The 21,860-nt window shown below is 50.4% G+C and overlaps 1 protein-coding gene across 2 annotated transcripts in view; it reads left to right on the top strand.

Moving 5' to 3' along the window:
- Positions 1-21,600, top strand: part of ST8SIA2 (ST8 alpha-N-acetyl-neuraminide alpha-2,8-sialyltransferase 2) — a 41,097-nt gene extending 19,497 nt beyond the window's left edge. The window contains exons 2-6 of one of the 2 annotated variants that reach the window (XM_054585143.1): positions 2,045-2,107; positions 5,926-6,054; positions 9,822-10,079; positions 13,026-13,319; positions 21,315-21,600. In XM_054585143.1, the coding sequence (XP_054441118.1) occupies positions 2,045-2,107; positions 5,926-6,054; positions 9,822-10,079; positions 13,026-13,319; positions 21,315-21,600 (1,030 nt within the window). The remainder of the gene's footprint in view (positions 1-2,044; positions 2,108-5,925; positions 6,055-9,821; positions 10,080-13,025; positions 13,320-21,314) is intronic. The other variant, XM_054585150.1, reaches the window with a different exon arrangement.
- The last annotated feature ends 260 nt before the right edge of the window (positions 21,601-21,860 follow it).

Genomic DNA, 21,860 nt, shown 5'->3' with positions numbered 1-21,860 from the left:
AAAATTTTTACTTATAATTTAAATATTGTTTCATTCACTCTTTCCCAGACGGTGCTATAAATACTCTTGGTAATAATGTAAGATAATCTGGGTATTCCATTTACACAAATATTTTTGCATTAATGGTTTTTTTTCCCCAAATGAGTATATATAACCATGGTACCAAATCTGTATTTTCACAGATGGCATTGCTTAGTTTAAGTTTTTAAAGATGAGTCCATTTTAAAATTTAAGTAGATAATAATGTGGGTGACTAGCAAATACAGCAAACGGGCGACAGGGATATGAAAATTACTGAAACTTGGGAAAGAATTAAGTCCACCTAAAATTTATTTTGCTGCCTAGAGTGGGGTAACACTCAACTGATCCCCCAAAACTCACCTCCAGATTGTAAACCAGCCCCTCCGAAGCCTTTACTGGATTTCTCATTGATAATGATTTCTGAAAGTCATATACCCATTCTCCTACGCAGCACTTCTGGAAAGCCTTCTTTGTTCCCTTTGCCTTTCATTAGTCTTGAGCTATCATCACGCTTTTAATCCCCGTGCTCGACTCCACGTCTGGCCCAGCAGGTCTTCCCTCCCTGCAGGGGGTGCCGGTTCTGAGGGCCGGGGTCAGGACAGGGGCCGCTGAAGGTCCGGGACGTGCGGACGGCAGCACGCCCAGCGAAGCCCCTGGCCTCTGACCCGCGTGGATTATGGCCGCGGAGCCAGAGCTGGCCAGGCATTCCCAGACCCAGAGTTCGAAGGCAAGAGCTCCGCTGTCCCAAGAATAAACGGGAGGGACAAAAAAGGAAGTAGTAGAGATTGATGTAAAGTGTGAAGAACCAGTGATACTCTGTGTCATTAAGAACTAGACTGGCAGTGATGGAATTTGAGACACCGGGCACGTCGGACCACCCTCCCTGTTGTCTGCCCATCTGGCTGTGAAATGGGAGAGTATGTTGTCAGATAGTTTAAAAAGACATGCAAGTCTATCAGGAAAAGACATGTATATGTGTTTACACACACGCACGCGTACACACACATATTATATCTACACGTATGCCAAGACTAAAGAAAGCTGATAGAAATATCCAGACTTAAAACCAGTGTGGAAACAGGCATTAACTTCCCCCAGAGAGTTCTCATTAAATCACATTATTCCTTAAAACACACAGCTTTCCCAGTGATTTTAACTGTTTCTTTGGAGTATACTAACACTCTGACTGAAAGGCTAGGTGGAACTTAAAAAAAAACAAACAAACAAGAAAAGTATGAACAAATATGTCCTTAAACCACACATCCTGTAGTTAGTAGGGGAAAATGATTTAACTTAAAAATAATTAGTCTCACACACCACTTTTTAAAACCAGAACACAGGGCACAAAGTGGACGAGGTACCAGGGTAAGATGGAGTCATCCACCGCTGGCCCAGTGGGGAGACCTCGGGGCCTGGCAGCCTGGGCCCGAATGGACTCTGACAGAACTGAATGGGTGATGGAGCTGGAAGAGCCTTAGAATGCTTCCACTGCGAAAGCTCACCCTCCAGAGGAACCCAATTAGTTGCCCATCTCCTGCTCTTCACCACTTAATATTAACTTCTCTTTCTCCCCAAAACAAATTATTATCACATTTTGTTGGAGGCACTGTTGAGTTGTCTTGCTGCCTCCGATGAACCTCTGGTGTCTCAAGCTTGGAGAAAATGTGATGGACAGCGTCTTAATACATGTGAATGGATGCCAGAGAACGCAGGGAGCAGATGCGGGGACATGCTAAGGAACAGTATCCTACAGGTTTAACCAGGGGAAATTAATCCCAAAGGACTTTGTCTCAGGACTCAAATGGAAGTCTCAAGTGGAAACCTTGGTGTGAATTAAAACAATATCCACGTGGGAGGCAGGAGAGGATCCGGGAGGCCTACTTCCCTGTACAGTGCTTGGGTTCTGAGATCTCACCCACCCTGGCCAGTTCTCCAGGGCCAGCTGCGGGATCTCCAGATGATTGAGGAGGGCTCTGAAAAGAAGACCTGGGTTTATAAATAATGCATTTCCTTTGTCTTGCAGGAATTCTGGAGGCAGAGGTACAATCAGATCGGCTGTGAACAGCTTACATAGCAAATCTAATAGGTTTGTAAATTAGATTTTGTGTTCATTTGTTTTTGCTGTAAGGCAGCTATTAATCTGCTTCCCCTCTTTGCTGGATGGTGCCCTTCGTATTTAGCAAAGAGACCTGTTTTGTTTCGCTTTGGCTTTGCATTTCCCTAATCTACTTGATTTCGGGGGGGTGGGGGGGGGACTGTCCTTAAACAAGTCCATGATATGGCTCAAGGTCTAGAGGCCACAGAGGTGGAAAACTCAGATGCTAAGAGTCACTTTCTAAAAAAGAGTCCTCCCACTTTGAATTACTTGGGCCACCAAAGAGTATATTCATAACTTGCATTTTTGCTGAGCAATGGAAACAGAATCAGGACGTTCACCCAGTTTCATTGTAGATCGCCTGTCCTGGACATTAAGATGGAAAATAGAGCATTCAGAAACTTTGCCGAGACCTCTTAAAAACATTAGGGAGTCAATTCAGCAATGTTAGCCTGATCACTGAATGCACATTCTGAATTCTGAGAATGTTTCCTCTCATGACAGTCCTTGTCCAGCGGGATGCAGGGGAGTGAGCAAATGCCTTGCATGAGATCCAGGAGCCAACAGACCCAGGCTTGCCACTGGCTATGCTTGGACCATGCCTCTGAGTCCCCATTCTCTACCAGTGACAAATGCCCCAGAGCTCTGACTTAGAGTTTTATAAACCCAAGTTTAAGGAGCAAAGAAGGAAAAAGAGAACGCCAAGTTATTTGACATAAACAGAGGCCACTACTCAACATGGAGACCTTGCTTCACTTTCTCAATATCCTCTTTTGGTCAGTCTGGGAATGAGAGGTCCCCTTATTCAGAATGAGGTCTGTTATTTGCCCTTCCAATTTTCTTTAGGTCTCTTGACCATATGACACCTGTCCAGAGTGTCCATTCCTGACCCTAGAGGACTGACTCAGGGAACTGTCCTCTGTGTTCCTGACACCACTGCTTCTCAGAATGACCTCTTAACCACCTGGGAGGTACAAGTGAAGCTTATGATATGCCTGGTGAAATGTAGACATACCATGTGACCCTCTGCCACTGTAGAAAGGTGCCCCCTTTCTGAGGAGGAAGATCCTGCCCCTGGAGCAGGACCCCTCATGCTCTGTGGTTACTCAGGGTGGGGGATGGGGTCTGCAGTCTTCTTGGGAGTCAGGCAGACCTAGATTCGGTCCCAGGCTGTGTTAGCTGGGACCTTGGACAAGTTATTTCACCCCTCTAAGCCTCAGTTTCCCCATTCAGGTAGAATGATAATGCATCTTTTTCATGGGGTGTTTCAAGGATGAGAACCTCTGACTATAAGGATCTAGCCCAGCCTGATGTACTTGAGGCACTTGGCTTGGCTGATGCTTATTCCTACCACTGTGGATGTACTCACGGCACCGAAAGATGGGCAGAGAGATGTTAAGTCTGGTATGAGACTCTCGAGTCATTGGGGTGGACGGGGTGCTAGGGACAGGAGGGTGCACTCACTGAGAAGCATGGCCTCAGTTCACTATTGCAGCTGTGCTGCTGCAACGCAGAGCGTGAACAGCCCGTGAGCGGAGGTGGCCTCTGGGGTTATCTACCAGGGGTGTCCCGCCTGCAGCTCACCGGCCGCATGTAGCCCAGGGTGGCTATGAATGAGGCCCAATGCAAAATCATCAATTTACTTAAAACATCCAGAGATTTTTTCCTGATTATGTGTCTCAATGTATTTAATGTGTAGCCCAAGACAATTCTTCTTCCAGTGTGGCCCAGAGATGCCAAAAGATTGGACCTCCCAAACCTATCCTTTGATTTTACAGATAAGAAGACAGAGACCCAAAGAGACTTTCCCAAGAACCACAGCGAGACAGCGACAGAACCAGGGTTCAAGTTCAGTAAAACCATGGGTGGTTACATAGGATCCCGTCCAAGTTTTCGCTAGGAAGTAGAGAGATGGAATTTCACTGCTCCCTGTGCCAATGTTTCTCTTTCTTTTCCTGCCTTCATCACCTGTGTCACAGAGAAGGCTGGTAACCCCTTCTGCAAGCTTCTGAGTAGGTCTCCTCTGCAAGCATCCGTGTTAGAATACCTCTACACATCCCTCTTCCTGAGGGCGCCTGGGGGCACCCAATGTGCTCATTTCTGAGGAGCATCACCCAAGACTGAATCAAAATTAAGCCATAAGAGGCTCCATCACTGGTTTCTGATGAGAATATCAGCTAACCTCTTAGAAAGACATCTCTTCACCACAAATAATACAGCGTTTCTATCACACGTGCCCACTGACATGGCTACAGTGAAGCATGGGGTCTTGGGTGTGGCAGCTAAGTCAGTGTTCCCGAGAGTCACCGCTCCTACTAGTGGCCTTAGGCAAAAGTGGCACTGCCACAGAAATGGAGCCACAAGCAGCTCCCACTGGAGCCTGTGAGATCGCAGCCAGTGATAGGTATGGGCCCTTGGGGGTCTGTATGGAACTCCCGAATCTTAGCATTGGGTATCTTCTGCTTCTGAACCCTCTTCCTATAAATGGGAACACTGAGGCTCAGAGCAGTAAAGTGATTTGCCCCAGTCACACAGCCTGTGAAATCTTACCACGATGCCTTCAGCCTCTTTTCATGAAAGCAGCAAAAATTCACAAGGGTCAAGTCTTCTGTACCTCCCAGAGACTTGCCTTAGCCTGCATGCTAGAGATGTGCCTTCGTCAAAAACTTTTTATCCTCTGCAAAAGCTACTCTATTTGAACCCAAGACAAGTGGTACCATCCAGAGGAGTCAAGAATACTGAGGAATGGGGAGAAAGTGCACCATGTGTACTCCCAAATGAATTTCTTCTCTACCTACAAAAAGCAAAATAGAGCACTGGGTTTAGACCCCATTAAAAAGCTTTCATCTTTTAAAAATTGGCTGTTCCAAGGTAAATGCAAAGGACATAAATGTTTGGTTTGGATTCTATAAAGCTCCAGAATTAGGCATCACCAATCCAGTTCTCACTGGAATTGGGAGAACCTGCTGTGGGCACAAAGGAGCTTCTCATGTGACCCACATGCATCTGCCTGCGGCCAGCACAGGCAGACTGGTTTCTGCCTTTAGAGATGGAATTGTAACCTAGTTTCTTAGAAACCCACTAGCATAGATTTCGAGCCTCTGAACTGAGGCGGGCCTGGAATGCCTGGGCTTCCTGAGTTGGGTGGAAAGGTGATGCGCACCCAGAATTGTGATTTGCCCCAGGCATACAGCGCCAGCCAGCTCCTTCATCCATCCAGGCTCCCCTAGGACAAAATGCAAATTTGAATGCAGCAAACACTTATTTATTGAGCACCTGCTATGTGAGGAGCTCCCCTGCTTACAGTCTAGTGGGAGAGACACAGCATTGATCACTCGAACAAGGTGGATGTTTGAAGTGGCATCTCAGTTAGTTATAAAGGAGGGAGCAGCAGGACCAGGGGAGGACATGAGTTTCTGTTTTCCTCTTTATGAGGTTTGTTAACCATCATGATACCTGGCTGCCAGGGCAACTGCTACTTGGAGTTTTCTGAAAGTAACCTGGAGAGGTGCTACTATTCTGACCATGACTGGGAGGCTGCACTGGGAGGGAGCACTGGGGGTGGGGTGGCGGAAAGAGTTTATCACCCCTTCCTGCTTCCGGGGACCTATGCAGGTTACCCCTTAGGGAGAAAGTTTGCACGTTCTAGAAGATAAATACACTTCCTTCCCTTCTCAAGTAATAACTGGAATTTTGCTCTTCTGAAGAAGTTTACATTCAAGCCCCAGCAAAAACAAAACTATTAGACTTGTCATTGGCATGCTAACAGATCATGTTTACCCTCTTCCTTTTTTTTTTTTTCCTTCCAGAGCTGAAGTTGTGATAAATGGCTCCTCATCACCAGCTGTTGTTGACAGAAGTAATGAGAGCATTAAACACAACATCCAGCCGGCCTCAGCCAAGTGGAGGCACAACCAGACGCTCTCTCTGAGGATCAGGTAGTGGTAATTACCTCTAGGACGAGAGACAGGCTTGGCCTTCCTCAGCACAAGCCAACAAATTGCCACTCTCTATCATCCAAAGAAGTCAGGCTAGAAATAAAATGCCTGCCTCCCACTGAGGCAGGCTTCATCTGTAAACGGTCAACTGGAAATGAAAACCCTAGGCAGGCCCCCCGCCCGGGACGTGCGTGCAGCCACTCGGCCGGGGAGGTTGGCAGGGGCTGAGGTCCCAGGGTTGAAGGAGTGTGGCTTTCAGGTCAGCAGCAGCGAGAGCCTGGGGGGCAGAGGCCACAGGTGGCTTCGCCCAGGGGACCAGGGAAGCAGTCCTTCCCTGGGTAAGAGCACATTCCTTGCTTAGGACTGCCTGGCATCTGTGTCCCTTTCTGAGGTGACAGTCCTCCCACCTGGGGAGTGTTGGGAGAGCTTCCCCCCCCCCACACGCACACACAGTCCGGTGGCTTGAGCAGGCTGCCTTCCCGACAACATGAAAATGAAAGGCCATCTCTGGGCGGCTTGGCCCAGGCGCTGGCACCCCTGACTGCAAAGGCGGAGCTCTGCCGTGTTGGGTGGTGGGAATGGGAAGCTGTAACGTAGGAATTTCAACTTCGGCACTTTGGCTACTTGCCTTTGCTATAGCTGTTATTGCCCCAGCAAAGACTAGTCCGTATAATCCAGCCACTCACTTCCAGGCACCCATCCCACTGGGGACCCAGAGTGCCGACACGAATCAGGCATGATAGTGGGGAGACGATGTAAGCAAAGGCAGGACAGTGTGGCGCGATGTACACCGTGGGCGGTATTGCACCTTATAAACAGGTGGAGGCAACACGCGCATCCACGGAGAGTACCTCATTTTGTGAGAGAACCGGAGGGCTGGCCAGGAAAGGAGCGGTGGGTTTTGAAGGACGTGGAGGAGTGTGCCAAGCTCTCCAAGCTGCGTATCACTTGTGCACAGTCTGAAGTCTGGTGTTTGTGCTCGGTGCTGCCGGAAGGCAGAGCGGGAGGGAGAGCGTGCGGCGATGAGCTGGTGGGGTGGCCAGGACCAGAAAGGGAAGGCCTTCACTGCGACCTTCCCCGGCCACAGCCATCGGGAGGGAGCAGGGAACAGGGCGCTGGGGCGCCGCGGTCAACCTTGCCCAAAGCTACCAAAAGTGTCACCACACAGCAGGGAGGTGCCCTCTCCGGGTACGCACAATGTCCAACGGAAATGCTCCCACGCCCTCACTCGCAAGGCTTCGCTGTGGGAGATGAGGGGTGTCGGGGATAAAGAGGGAGAGCTGGGACCTGGCAGTGGAGACCACCTGAAGGGGCTGACTCCCGTCACCGCCGTCGCCACCCCTCCCTGAGCACCTCTTCCGGGCCCCCTGGAGGGACCTCCCACGTGTCGCACTGCCCTAATGGCCGCAGGCCCGTGTCACTGACCCTTGGATCAGCGGCACCACGGAATCAGTGAAGACGCCTACGGGTCTCCCAGGGCTGCCATGACCGGTGCCCACCGACCTGCAGGCCTCAAACAACAGGCGCTCATTCTCTCTCAGTCCTGGGGGTCAGCACCTGAAGGCTGCACGAGAGTCGTCCTTGCTCCTTCCTGCCGCAGGCGGCTGCAGTCTGTCTGCATCTCGCGGCCACCTCACTCCAACCTCGGCCTCCGTGGTCCCATGCTTTCCCTCTGCTTCTGCGTGTTCTGCTGCCCTGTCTCTTACAAGGACACTTATCACTGGATTTAGGGCCCACCCAGGTAATTCAGGATGGCCTCGTCCCAAGAACCTTAATTTTAATAACATCTGCAAAGATGTTTTTTCCAAATCAACCACACCACAGGTTCCAGGGGTTAGGAGGTGGACATGTATCTGGGAGGCACTGTTTACCCCACTACACCACCTGTGAGTGACTGGCTCTTTCTCCTGCTATTCGGGTAGACAAATAAATCCCCACCCTGTTTGGAGAAGACCAGGCTGTGGCCTTCGCGGGGATCTGCCTTGGCAGGAACAGCACGCTTTCACCCAGGATGGGGAAAAGAATTCCCTTCAACTTCAATTAATCACCAAAATTATCCGTAATAAAAGATTCAGTGAGTTATTTGGAATGATGTTTAATAATTGATAGTACTTCCTTCTAATTATTTAGAAATTAATCTACTCAGAGAGGTGTTTATTGATGGGTTTTCTGGGGGCTCCCCTGCTTTTAAATACATTGGGATAAATCACTATAAAGGTTTTTAGCTTTTTCCAACTAGTTTGTGAAGTTGCGCAATGCTTAGTAAAGCACAGTAAGCTAGAGTAGTGCCTCTGTTTCCTATCGAGAGATAGAAATCACTCAGTGAGACGGCTTCCCCAGCACGACAGCAAGAGATGCAGGTCAGTGATGAGGGGGGACGAGTGGGAGAAGAGCGTGGTGCCTGCCACGCAACCTGGCGGCCCCTTGGCTGCGGCAGAGGCGCCCGAGCCTGGACACCCGGAGAATCTCCTCGGGGCTTTGGAAAGCATGCGGAGACCTGTGCCACGCTCAGAATCAGGGTTTCTCACGTGTCAGCCTGGGACTTTGAATTCTTCATAGTCCCCCAAGTGATTGAATCTACTTCTGACTGGGATGCACCACAGGTTGTGAACATCTCAAATCTCATGGCAGCCGGGAACCATCTGTACAATGGGGCGACCATCTTGCAAATTCTCTCATTTGCAAAGTGTGTGAAGACTTTGTCCCTCTGGGGCTCTGAGGAAAAGCAGACTTTGTATCTGAAAAGGCACCATTGTATCACTTCTAGATGGGGGCTCACTGCAGGAAATGGAACTCATTTCAACTGATCTGGGTGCCAAATTTCTTTCTCTCTCTGACTTGAATCATTTCTAATGATATTTTGGGTGATTTAGAAAGTTCCTTAAGAAAAACCTCAGGTTCCTGGGGGCCAGGCCTGCATGGTTAGAGTAAAACTCTCTGGTGACTCCTGAGGACACCCGTCCTTTTTATGACTGCACTCTATGCTAGGTGAGTCTAGAGCTTTCCTCCTAAATCAAAGTCACTGTAGAGCCTAGAAAGCTGTCTTGTGACCACCTTTGCTTTGAAACAACACAAAGCAACCATGCTCTACAGGAGTGGAGAAGCATCGCTATTTACAAACCTTCAACTAGACAGCAATTAGGGGGCAGGGAAATCACACCCCACAAAACAGACCGGCTCACAGGACTCAGTCACTCAAAGGGAGCGTGACCGACACACCTCATGGCACCCACATTCCCATTCACCCCCTGGAAGGCCCCTGTGCCCACAGGAGGCTTCCATGGAAGAAAACAGGCCATTGAGGAACGAGGAACATTTGTCATTCTGAATTCTGCTCCTAGTTCAAGGCTCATTGCCAGATGATGGCCCTGAATCCTGCTAAAGAAAGGGAGTAGTGTGACCACTGCTGGGTTCCCCAAGACGGGGGAGTGCTGACACCAGGCGGTCCTGGGAAAACCGGAACGTGTGGGCTGCCCTCCCTTCCAGGGCCCTCTGTGACGAGCTCACTTGCGTCCGAACAGAGTCATTTCCCACGGCAGTTTGCACTCCCCATGGGAGGTGGGCGTGACCAGGGCGGCCACGCTGGCCACCACCATAATCACCTGTAGGCCGTTTCTACAGTCCCTGCCAGGGTGTCCGAATGCTCAGCTCTGCCTGTGCGCTGGGCTCCAGCTGCCCTGCAAGGCACGCGGGACAGGAAAACCTGGGCTGGCACAGGGCCGCTTGCTCCAGGGCAATTTATCCTCGTGTGTGTTTGGTTTTTTCAGGAAACAAATCTTAAAGTTCCTGGATGCTGAAAAGGACATTTCTGTCCTCAAGGGGACGCTGAAGCCTGGGGACATCATTCATTACATCTTCGACCGAGACAGCACGATGAACGTGTCCCAGAACCTCTACGAGCTCCTCCCCAGAACATCCCCGCTGAAGAACAAACACTTCCGGACCTGTGCCATCGTGGGCAACTCGGGGGTCTTGCTGAACAGCGGCTGTGGGCAGGAGATTGACACACACAGCTTCGTCATAAGGTAACCACAGCAGAGACTCTGGGTCCAGTGCAGCAGGCATATTTAAGTTGAGTGTCGCCAGGGGTCCCAAGAGGTTGAAACAAGATACCCTGGTTGGGTAAGTCTCAACCTTGTAGGTTGTATAACAGTTGTGCAGTGTGAAGAGAATGAAATAAATGCATGTAAAACAGAAAAAAAAAAATCTTGAGGCCTCTGGTCCGAACCTTGACTGTACATTACAATCACTTGGGGGACTTTTTTAAAAAAAGTCCCGATGTCCAGAAAGCACCCAGACCAATTAAATCAATCTGGAGGGTAGGGGCATGTGGCACAGGGAGCCAGGTAATTCTATTATACAGGTAAGGTAGGTGACTGCTGGTCTAGGGTAGAGGTAGGCAGTCTATGGCCCACGGCCCGTTTGTATCAATAAAGTTTTATTGGCACATAGCCACACTCCCACTCATTTTCATATCCTCAATGGCTACTGTGTTACTACAATGCAGTATTGTGTAGTTGGGAAGGGTTGAGCTGTTACAGTAGAGAGTGCATATAGTCTGCAAAGCCTAAAATATTATCTGACCCTTTACAGAAAAAGTTTACTGGTCCCTGAATAGAACCTGCTACAAAAGATTAGTAAGAAAATCTCCTGGTTGCTCCAAGCAAAACTCTTTTTAAGTGTTGGAGAAGGTTATACTCCACTAGTAACTATATCCTGGAGTCAAAATCTGGGAAGCAAGTGAGCAACAGAGACCCTTGGGTTTTGTACTTGAGCATTATTCTCGCTGAAACATCACCTCTCACTTTTCAGTCGCCTGGGACACACCTGGAAATAGTTACCCAGGGCCCTGGCACCTCACCCCCAATTCAGAAAGACTTGGAAACAAGGTCCTGCTGTCCCCTGGTCAAAAGTAGGGCACACGGGGCCTCGAGTTTCACCCCAAACAGTGCCCCAGCCCTGGCAGAACTGGATACCATGTCTCGTGTTTCTGTTGGGACTGTCCCTGTGCAAAGAGAGCCTTGTCCTGGGGCTTTGGGAAGCGGTCTTATCCTAGAGCTCCTTGAACCTCACAACACGGGACTGCACAGTGTGTTTACTCTGCATCCACTGGGACGGAAAAGCCACGGCAGCCTGGCAGCCAAACCTGTTTCAGTTTCTTATCTTTTGCCAGGTTCTGCCCGTTCCTGGCCTTTATAATCGCTCAGCCCCCACTTCTCAAAGCCCTCCAGTATAAAGGTTGGAGGAGGAAGGGGACAAAGGAAAGAAAATGTGGCAGGTTTGTCTGGTCAGGAGCCAGAGAAGGGGTGAGGGTGGGGTGGGGTGGGCAACAGAGAGGAAAGGTGGAGGTAGAGAGACCAGAATGAGGAAAGACAGCTTCATGGGTCAGGGGGGTCACTGCTGGACCACACACAGGTTGCAGAAGGTGCTGCTGGGAGAGCTGGCACCCCCAGGGTCCCCACCAGCCTGGAATGCCTGATAGAGGAGAGAGCCTATCTTAGGATCATACGTGTGCAGTCAATTCCCAGGTGTTTGGGGAGTAAAACTTCACTGTGCACATGCATACGCGTGTCCACACACACATACGCCCTTCCACAGGGAGAGTCCTATAAACAAATGCCCTCCCACCGGGCATTCACTAACTTAGTTCTCCCAACCACCCTGTCAGGAACGTTCTATCATGTCCTGGCCTTTGCAATGAGGAAACTGAGGTGCAGAAAGTCAGAGGTTGTCACATGGCTAGTCTGGGCCAGCGTCAGACCTTGGGCATGAGCTGCCTCTCTCCCCTGCAGACTTTCCTTTTGATAGGCAATTCCATCCTTTCCAATAAATATTATAACTTCTCCTTATTGTTGTCTAACTGTTGCATAAAATGTAAATCTGTCCATATCACTCTCCTGGCCAAGAGCCTTTGATTGAAGCTCCCTATTGCCCTGGGAACCAGGTCACTGACGCACAGGCCCTATATCTTGCCCTTCTTGCCTCTCCTGCCCCATCTCCACCCTGCAATATGCTCCAGTAACATCAAGTCACTTGCCTTCCCCTAAGCACCCACAGTTTCCTGCCTCTGTGCCTTTAGACACATTTCTTGCACTTAAAATGCCATATATTTTAGTTTTTGCTAAACTGCCTAGCTCTAAGACTTACCTAAAGAGCTTGTGAAAATAAATACCAATCCCTAGGCTCACCTGTCAAATCTGGATCTCTAGGTGCTGGAACTGGGGAATCTGTATTTTTAACAAGCCACTGAGGTGAGCCTTCTGACCCAGCAGGGTGGAGAAGCACTGTCCTAATGTGCCTTTCCCACTGCTGACTGCCGCTCATCCATCCTTCTAGACCTCCCTCAACGGTCCCCACCTCCAGGGAGACTGCCTGATGCTCCTCCCCCCATAATTATCATGACAGTAGCAACAGTTCCTGGATCCTTCCTGTGGCCCAGCAGTGTCTAAGGACTGGTGTGTAGCGACCCCTTTGGGACCTGGGAGGGTGCTGCTGTGATCACCATCATAGCTGAAGAAACTGTTGTTCTTTGCCACGATGGGGCTCTCAGGAAGCACAGAGAGGTTGAGCAGGCTGCCCAGAATCACACGGACAGAAAGAACCAGAGCTGAATTCTGAGCCTAGGCGTGTCCCTTCAGAGCCTTTCCTCTGGCACCCCATGTGGCTAGACCACACTTGCCAGCAACATAGTCGCCAGGTGGACTGAGGGATGGCTTCGTGCTTCTTTCCTTCTCTACTGGATACTGAACTCCAGAAGAAGCTATTCGACATCCTCAGGACACAGTCAAGTTCTGAGCACACACTAAGAGTCGCGCAAACATGTGTGGCAGGAAAAGGGATGGCGGCAGAGCCAGTGAGGCAGGAGGATGCCGTGGGCCTTTGCTCTAGCAAGCAAAGGATGGGTACAGTAAAATATAAGCAGAGGTGTCTCGGCTTGCCCAGAAGAACCATGTGGCTTCTTCCTCCGGCAGGTGCAACCTGGCGCCAGTGCAGGAGTACGCCCGGGATGTGGGGCTCAAGACAGACCTGGTGACCATGAACCCGTCCGTCATCCAGCGTGCCTTCGAGGACTTAGTCAATGCCACGTGGCGGGAGAAGCTGCTCCAGAGGCTGCACAGTCTCAATGGCAGCATCCTGTGGATCCCTGCCTTCATGGCCAGGGGCGGCAAGGAGCGTGTTGAGTGGGTCAACGAGCTCATCCTGAAGCACCGCGTCAACGTGCGTACTGCATACCCCTCTCTACGTCTGCTGCACGCCGTCCGCGGGTGAGCGACCCCTCCCAGGGGATGGGGACTGTCACTGAGGGGGGGCGCAGTGCCTGGTAGGCAATACTCCTTTCCCAGATTAATGCCCATCTCAGCTCCCCCACTTGCCAGCTGTATGACCTCTGCAAGTGACCTGGCCTTTCTGAGCCTCCTTCCTGAGAAATGAGGGGGTTGGCATGTGGGTTTCATCTGCCACAGCAATTATGACCAACCGGTAGTGCCTGCCTGGAGGGCAGTGTTGAGAATAAACCGTAAGGGGGCAAGACTGGAAGCAGGAATATTTGTTGGGAAGCTGTTGCAATAGTTCAGGCAGGAAATACATTTGACTAAGACAAGGACAATGGTAGTCGATATGCAACAGACTTGCTATAAAATTTGGAGTAGAGGCAGCAGAACTAGCTGATGGAGTCTATTTAAGGGCCTCATGGAGCGAGAGAGAGAGAACAATCCAGGGTGACTGTTAGGATGAGGCTTGAGTGAATGGGCGGATGGTGGCGCCATCCTCTGTGATAAGAGAGCCTGGGGAAGCCCATGCATGTTTGGGGGTGTTGAGGAGGAGAGATCTTTCTTGGGCATGTTAAGTACGAGACGCCTGTTACAAATACACCCTTCCCGCTCCTGACCTCTTGGCTTGGGGCCAGGCCGTGCATCCAACTGCCCACCAAACCACACGGCAATTCACAGCCCTGCTCCAGGGACATAAGAAAGGCCATCATACCGTCTCCTCACTGACCAAATGACATTGTAACGCCCTTTGCTGGGGCCTTAGCATAACTCAGCGTGACCCTGGGAAGCCCTCTGAGCCAGCCACAAAGGACTCGTCCTCATACAGGTGACACCCACGCGTATGACCAGCAATGGTCTCACTGGGGCGGGTATGCGCATCGAAATCGACTGCCACCAACAAAGACTTCGAGATACATTCAATGAAAGGCAGCCACACTTGTGGCTGACGGAGCAGACTGAGAGCTGTATGGACACAGGCCTCAGAGGGACCACATCCCTCTTCCTGGAGGCTGACCTGCCAGGGGTCCCTTCAACATCCTTTATTTCACCACTGTCGCAGAGTGGGGTTGCCACATAACCCTTACCTCATGGATTCGGGATCTATTCCCTATGTGTCGTTTCTTCCTAGAAGGAGGAAGCCACATAGTCTGGGAGCCAGAGGAGTAAGAGAAAGAAAAGGACTGCTCTTTGGTAAAGAGGGGAAAGGTCCCTTGATGAGGGATGGGCCGACACCCTGAGAAGAAACAAGTGCAGTCAGAACTATTTCCAGCTATAATTGACTCACTTTTACATGTCAAAATAGCACTAAGCACCAGTAATATGCCCTTTAAACAAGCAGGCTGTTAGTCCTAAGATCCAGCATCAAGATCATCTGCAACAAGCACGACAGTCTCTCAGTTAGCAGTGAACGCAGCCTCCCTGGGGATGTCCAGGTGGCAGTGAATGTCCCTTACTGGGCCATGGAGCAGGAAATCCACACCATGCAGAACTGCTGCATGAGTTTGCTCCGGCTGCTGTGACCAAGTACCACAGGCTGGGTGGCCTAAACAATAGAAATCTATTGTCTCACAGTTCCGGAGGCTAGGAGGCCGAAATCAAGGGCTGGTTCCTTCTGAGGGCTCTGAGGGAAGAATCTTTTCTGGCCTCTGCCTGTGGCTTGACAATGGCCACTCCTCACGTTCACATGGCATTCTCCCTGTGTGCCTGTTTTCCCCAAATTTCCCCTGATTTTAAGGACGTGAGTCATATTGGATTAGGGGCCACGTTCATGACCTCGTTTTAACTTGACTGCCTCTGTGAAGAACCCTGATGTCCAAATAAGGTCACACTATGAGGTATTGGAGGTTGTGAATTTAACCTAACATTTAGCCTAGCTGGCCACCCTTCCCATCAGAGTCTTTGATTCAGTGCACCCGTGCTGGAAGGGTCTCTAAGCACCATGCACTCTCAAGATTCTTGCCCATCTTAGACAGTCCTTGGGCCAAGGCATTGCGGAGAGTGGGCAGCATGGTCCAGAGACCCTGAGCAGAAGGCTTGCGCTTCAACTCTTACCACCCCCCCGCCCCAGCCTGAGCAGCTCTTCCAAGGGCCTTCAGGTCTGCCCGCCTGCAAACGGGCACAGTGCCTGGCTGGCTGTTGGCAAGGGAGGTGAGCAACTGAGGGGGAGGGCGCCAGGCAATTGAGTATGGCCCCGGGGAGTGGGAAACCGGTCAGCAGCTGGTGGTGAATGGCTCCAATTCAATTGCAGTAACAGGGAAGGCTGTGACCCACAAAGAGGGCAGGGAAGCAGACCCATTCGTCTGCCCAGCCCACAGGCCCAGTGCAGAGGAAGCCTGTGGATTGGTGCTTAATTAGGCACCAGGAGTGCTGAGCCGAGGCCCCAGGATGGCACTGATCCAGCGGGCATCCCCGCCAGGGCTGAGCAGCCTGTCAGCAAAGCAGGCCCTGCTGCGTGCCAGTGGGGAGCAGAAGCGGAGGACCCGAGGGCGGGCCCAGCGGTCAGAGACTAAGCGTGGTGTGGGGACTACAGGCAGACCAGCGAGGGTCGGCGGTGTCCCCTCCCAGACATGCCCATCGCAGTAAAAAGTGCACGCCCCGTGGGCCAGCTGAAGGAGCTGGGGCCCAGTCTCCTCTGCAGACACGGAGTGTGGAAGTGTGTTCCACGCAGAAGAACCGGAGTGAGGTCTGTGGGACTGAGGCACAGATGGCTACTGGCACTTGGTCATTTTTAATGGATTATCTCTATTTTTTTAAATAGCAATGCACATAGTACAAAGAAAAATCCAAATAGTATAAGAGGATTTAAAGTGAAAAGCCCTCCTCCACAAGAGGCAGCCTTGTTAAACTGGTTTCTGTGTCTCCTTCCAGAAAAGTCTCCTTTTACACATAAGGAAGCATGTTTTAAGCACTACCCACATCTGCTAAGTCCTGGACACTATCCCGTATTGACAGGTACCACCTTGGTTCCCTTCTTAGCTTCCTAGTCTTCCACCGAGTCTGGGCCATAGTTAACATAAGCAGAAGCCATGGGTGGTGGGGACATAGCGGTGTTTCAATCTTTTGGTAATATAGCCAGTACTACAGTGACCATCTCTTACCAACTTCTGCACACATATCTCTGTGTATAAGCTTGCTTTTTAGAAGTATCATTGCTAAAAAGAGAGATGGATGTATGCATTATTAATATTTATAGACATTGCCAAGTTACACCCATGATTATTAAAAATGCTTGTTTTTCTGTAACCTCGCCAACATGGTGTATTATCAACATTTGTTATCTTTGCCAATCCAGTGGAAAATGGCACTGGATTCCTTTAATTACAGGTGAGGTTGAACATAACTCTTCAGTTGGGAGTGGCGTCAGTTTCAATTCCAGAATCCAGCCAGAAGGTTCAAGACCCCCCTCCCCCAAAGAAATGGTCTGGCTGGGCCTGTGCAAGAGCAGCAGTCTCTTGACTCTCTGGGAGCCCACCCTGTAGCAGGGGGAACCCCTCAGATAACCACATCAGGTTTCCCTTTCTCCTTTCGGCAGCACGCCGTTAGCCACCTCACACGTGTGCAGACCGGGTGGCGGCCTAGAAGGGTTTGGAGTGAGGCCCGTGCGGTGAGGGCTGGCCTCCCACGCGAAGCGGCTGCGATCCCCCCCTCACTCTGCCTGTGCCCTCACAGGGGCCCCTGACCTCTGCTTGCTCATCTTCGTTCCCTGTTTCATTAGGGTACGGGAAGCTGCGTGGACTTTGTGCATGTACTGTGTTAGGATCTGAGGTTCATGTAAAAGCCAACCTACTTGTTCCCAGAATTTTAAATTATAAAGGGAGAGAAAGACAAGTAAACAAGTAATCATGGCGTAGCATGGCAAGTGCTGTCACAGGGAAAGAACAACACAGAGAGCAGAAAACCCTCCAGGGAGGGCCAGGAAGAATTCCTGCGGGAAGCGGCACTGAGGCGGAGACCGTAAGAAGGGGCTGCCAGCTAGGAGTCGCAGGTGGGGACGGTGTCCTGGGAAAAACCGAAGAGTTCCTCGTGGTGATGTGACGGGGCTCCCCAGGGGACGGGAGGGTCCCAGGCCCAGAGCTGCAGGGCCGCACGAGCCTGGCCGAGGCCGCTGGCAGTCATCCTGTGGACGCCAGCAGTCCCAGGGAGGTTTCGGGGGCATGGTCAGACTGGAGGTTCGCTCCTGACTTACCTGGATAAGCATGGGAGCCTAGGAGCCATGAATCAGCCTCAAACGCCCCCTGGCTTGACCAGCTCTGCACTCTAGCCCCAAATTCTGAGACAAAATGCCCAGCTCCCCATCTCTGCAAAGCTGGACAACCTTGTCCAGACATGCCCCCCAAGAGTAGTCTTAAACAGTGCTTCTACGGAAAGGGCAGCAGTAGGCTATGGGGCCCCAAATCGGGGTCAGGGCTGATGATATGGGCAATGGGAGACCGGGAACAAAAGAGTTCTGTTCCTGGCTTTGCTGCCACATCTGCACGAAAAGGCACCAAGTATCCCTTGGCAGCCACCTGGGAGGCATTCCTGCTCCTTACGGATGAAATGAGCTACAACCCATGAAGTGCGTTTAGCTTCTTGGAGAAAGCCCTTGCGGTCTCTCTGTCCAACATGGGTAGCCCCTGTTCTTGCCACGTATCAAGCCCAGCATCCAGGGAGAAGGACATATGTGCGTTCGAGATGATGTTGTCGAGCCTCATTTATTGTTGTCCATGCTCATAAAATACAGTGCTTAATAGTGTTGGCAATTGGGGTAACCAGTTTGAAAAATAATTACTGCCTTCTTTGAGATTACTTCACCTCCTAATTAAAATCTCAAGACTGGGCCATTAAAGGTGTACTGTCAATATGATGTCCCAGATGTACCCAGCTAACCTCATTTGGGAAGGCAAAATTAATTAGTTAGTTTTAACACCCAGCTGCCATTCTAAGGAAAGAAACAGTCTACAAGTCGGCCAAGCACACAGTCGTTAAATTGGCCAGAGCAACTGAGAAGATATAAAGGAAATGGAGTGTTTTGTTCCTGCAGAACTCAGCTAGCCTCTCTTACAAGCTGCTCATTAAACAGTGCCCTGTGTCCCCGTCAGACACCTCTCAGGAGCTCTTGTTTACCTGTGGATGCAGAACAGGAAATAAGAGAGTCCCTCCACACCGCTGAGCTCTCAATTCATCCCGGAGCCTCATTTGCTGTTAACACCTTTCCCAGCAAGTGATTCCCGATGAAAAGCCTGGCACAGATCTGAGAGGCTGGGCGTTTCCATCCCTGTCCCAGCCAGCCAGTTACAAAGCAGCGCGAATGGCTCACTCCCTCCTTTCTCCTTTTCTACTTCTTCCCATTTTTCAATTCTACTGGAATCAAACATTTGCTGACTGCAAGAGAAGTCAGGATAATCAAGTTGAGGCTATGCTGCAATGACAAACCCTGGAACCCTCACAGTTCAGTGAGGCAGAAGTTCATTTCTCATTCTTGCAAAGTACCATATGTTGGCAGGGGCTCTCTTCCTACCAGTGGTTCAGGGATCCAAGATTCGTCCATCTTAAACTGACACCATCTTTACTGAAGACTTGGAAGTTCTCCAAGACAGGAGAAGAGAAAGTGAGGGCCTGCTCTTGAGCAACATCAGCCCAGAAGGAATGTATTTGTAGTCAAAGCCTATTGGCCAGAAATGGTCACATGACCCCAGCCCAATGACAAGAAATTCTGAGAGAGATAGGAGAGCACATGGAGTATTTGCTGAGCACCACTCTCTCTGCCGCAGAGCCTTGGCTACAGCAGGTACTGAGCCAGATGCCTTTGAACCCCCTATATAGGGGCACATAGCATGGCCCCTGCTCTTGAGGAGATCACACTACAGTTTTGTGTGGGAGACCAACCCACATAGTAATGGACTGTTATAAGCACATTGGGAGAAGTAGAAACAAAACTCTTAATAATATGGAAGTGATTAAGTCAGGTTGAGCTGGAGAGAAGAGGGTAGAGCATAGGGAACATTTCCAGGAAGATGTGATGTATGTGCTTAGTTCTGGGGGGTGGGGGGAGAGAAAGAAAGTTCACCGAAGGGACACATGAGGGAAAGGCATATCTATGGGGAAGGCACATCATGTGTCTGTGTAACCTCAGACCCACCTATGAGCTCCTTGTATGTTTCACCATGGATTAAATTTTTCCCTTCCCATCTCTGGGCATAGCATTGATAGCCTGCAAAGAAATTTATTTCTGAAAGCCTTCCCCTGCTAAGTCCTTACTATCAGAAAAATAAACAAACCACAAATCCCTAATATAGCACGTGGGCAGTGCTAGGGCTTGAATTGGTTCAGGGAGTGAGCAGTCAGTGAGATGCAATCACATGGGGACACTGCCAGGGGGTTGCATGTCCCTGGATAGTGTCCACAGCATCTGTAGCCAGCTGATTCCCAGCCCCAAGTCTCCCAGAATCCCCACGGGGTGAAAAAGATCCAGGAGACAGGCTTGGAGAAGCTGCACATCATCTGAGCTCTACATAACAAGCTGCATGAGAAGTCTGAGTCTTCTCAGGCAACTCGCCCTGGACTCAAATGTCTTCTTCCGTTATCTGAAAGAGGACACACTCAATCCTGGAGACCCACAGGTAACCCACAGACATGGTCTGTTTCACTCACGCAACAGGGCCACACATGTTGTTTTTAGAATTTTTAAAAATTAGTTGCCAACATTTAAAAATTTGGAGCATTTACATTTAAAAACCCAGATTTTTGATACTCTTGATAAAAAGCAGAAAATCGGGTACCACCACACTGGACAAAAATAAAACTGGCTCTCCTGTCAGATGCCACAGTCTGCACCACTCCATACTGTCTTAGCAACACCGAGGCCACGTGTCAGTTCTCCTTACACGTGTCTCAACTCCCAGCTCATTCAGTGACAGCCCCTGCCAGGCCACTGGGCTGGAGGGCCTCTCCAGGCCCAATCATCCTCCAAACTCTATGACTGTTCCATGTGCTTACTATTTTTTCCTTCCTTTTGTTTAAGTATGTGTCATTCCTGGGTTCTTCTGGCAAAGCAGCCTACCAGTTAGAGCAAGGGTTCACAGCCTTGGCTGAATATTTGAATCACTACAGGAGGTTTTAAAAATCGGTGTTCAGGCTACACCTGGAGGCTGGACCCAGGCATTAGTTTTCTTAAAGCTGCAGGTGATTCCAGTGTGCAGCCCAGGTTGATAAGCACTAAGTTGGAGCTGAAAATGCAGTGGACCGGCTCAGGGGGTGCTGAACTCCCGTTACTGGAGACGGCTGAGCCCAGGGAAATGTGCACCTGGCCAGGGTGTGTGGATGGAAGAATCCTAAGTGCAACTGCTGCTCTTCTGGCATCTCCCTCCTCTGTGTACTCACCTTGCCTTCACCCCTCCCAGAATCCGCCCAAGCTCAGCTTAGCCTCGCTGAGTACAGAGAGTACTGAGGTGGCCTAAGGAAGGGCTCCTTCTCTAGGAAATCCCCAACCTCAGCCTCCAGCATCCTGCCCCCCACAGCCCGGCCGGCACCTTCTGCGTATTAGCAGGTGATGCCGTGGGGTCATCCTGGACGGTCCGTTAGACCAGCCACACTTCCCCCAGCTGCCCCATGTCTGTTTGGGCCTTGTTATGAAGGGGCAACAACATGGACTTGGAATGTGAAAGCCTGGAGGGGAGTCCTGGTTCTATATACATTGCCAGCTGGGGGTCACCTAAGTGACCTTGGGCAAGCCGCTCTTTCGTCTCTGAACCTCATTTCAGCGTCCGTATCTACTAAGAGGCTCGTCTTGCTTCCGTGAAATCTTGTCTGTGAGAGTGTAAGGCCATGGCTCCATCATTAAATCAGCAGCGGCTGTCATTCCTCTTGAAGGGAACCGGGAAACGGTTGCTCGACTGGTCTCTACAGCTGCTGAAGGAGCAGGATGAAATGTTCCCCTTCCTGGAAAGGATAGTTCATAAACTCACGTTTCCTTTTTTTGTTTCTTTTGTCACTTTTTCCTTTTCTCAGATACTGGCTGACCAACAAAGTACACATCAAAAGACCCACCACTGGCCTCCTGATGTACACCCTGGCCACGCGTTTCTGCAACCAGATCTACCTCTACGGCTTCTGGCCCTTTCCACTAGATCAGAACCAGAACCCTGTCAAGTACCACTATTACGACAGCCTCAAGTATGGTTACACCTCCCAGGCCAGCCCCCACACCATGCCCTTGGAGTTCAAGGCCCTCAAGAGCCTGCATGAGCAGGGGGCTTTGAAACTGACTGTTGGCCAGTGTGACGGGGCCACGTAAGTGTGTCCCCTGTGGGACTCAGTGGCTCACATTTCCTGCCAGCTATACCACAGGCAGATGGGAGTCGGGGTGGCACAAACTATAGAACAAGCAGGCTAGTGGTTTTCTTTGTTAAAGTGTAAAACAGTGACCAGAATATATATATCTATATCTGCATATATATATTGACCTGAGTATTTATAACTGTGTGGTGTTCATCTAGCATTAGGCAGACAAGCCACAGGAAGAAGGTGTGGAGAACCCACCAGAATTGAGACTCG

This window comes from Pteronotus mesoamericanus, unplaced genomic scaffold (assembly GCF_021234165.1).
Source record: "Pteronotus mesoamericanus isolate MK-2021 breed Mesoamerican mustached bat unplaced genomic scaffold, CSHL_Meso_final contig_1205, whole genome shotgun sequence".
NCBI classification, from domain to species: Eukaryota; Metazoa; Chordata; class Mammalia; order Chiroptera; family Mormoopidae; genus Pteronotus; species Pteronotus mesoamericanus.
This window is presented reverse-complemented; position numbering and strand designations above follow the sequence as displayed.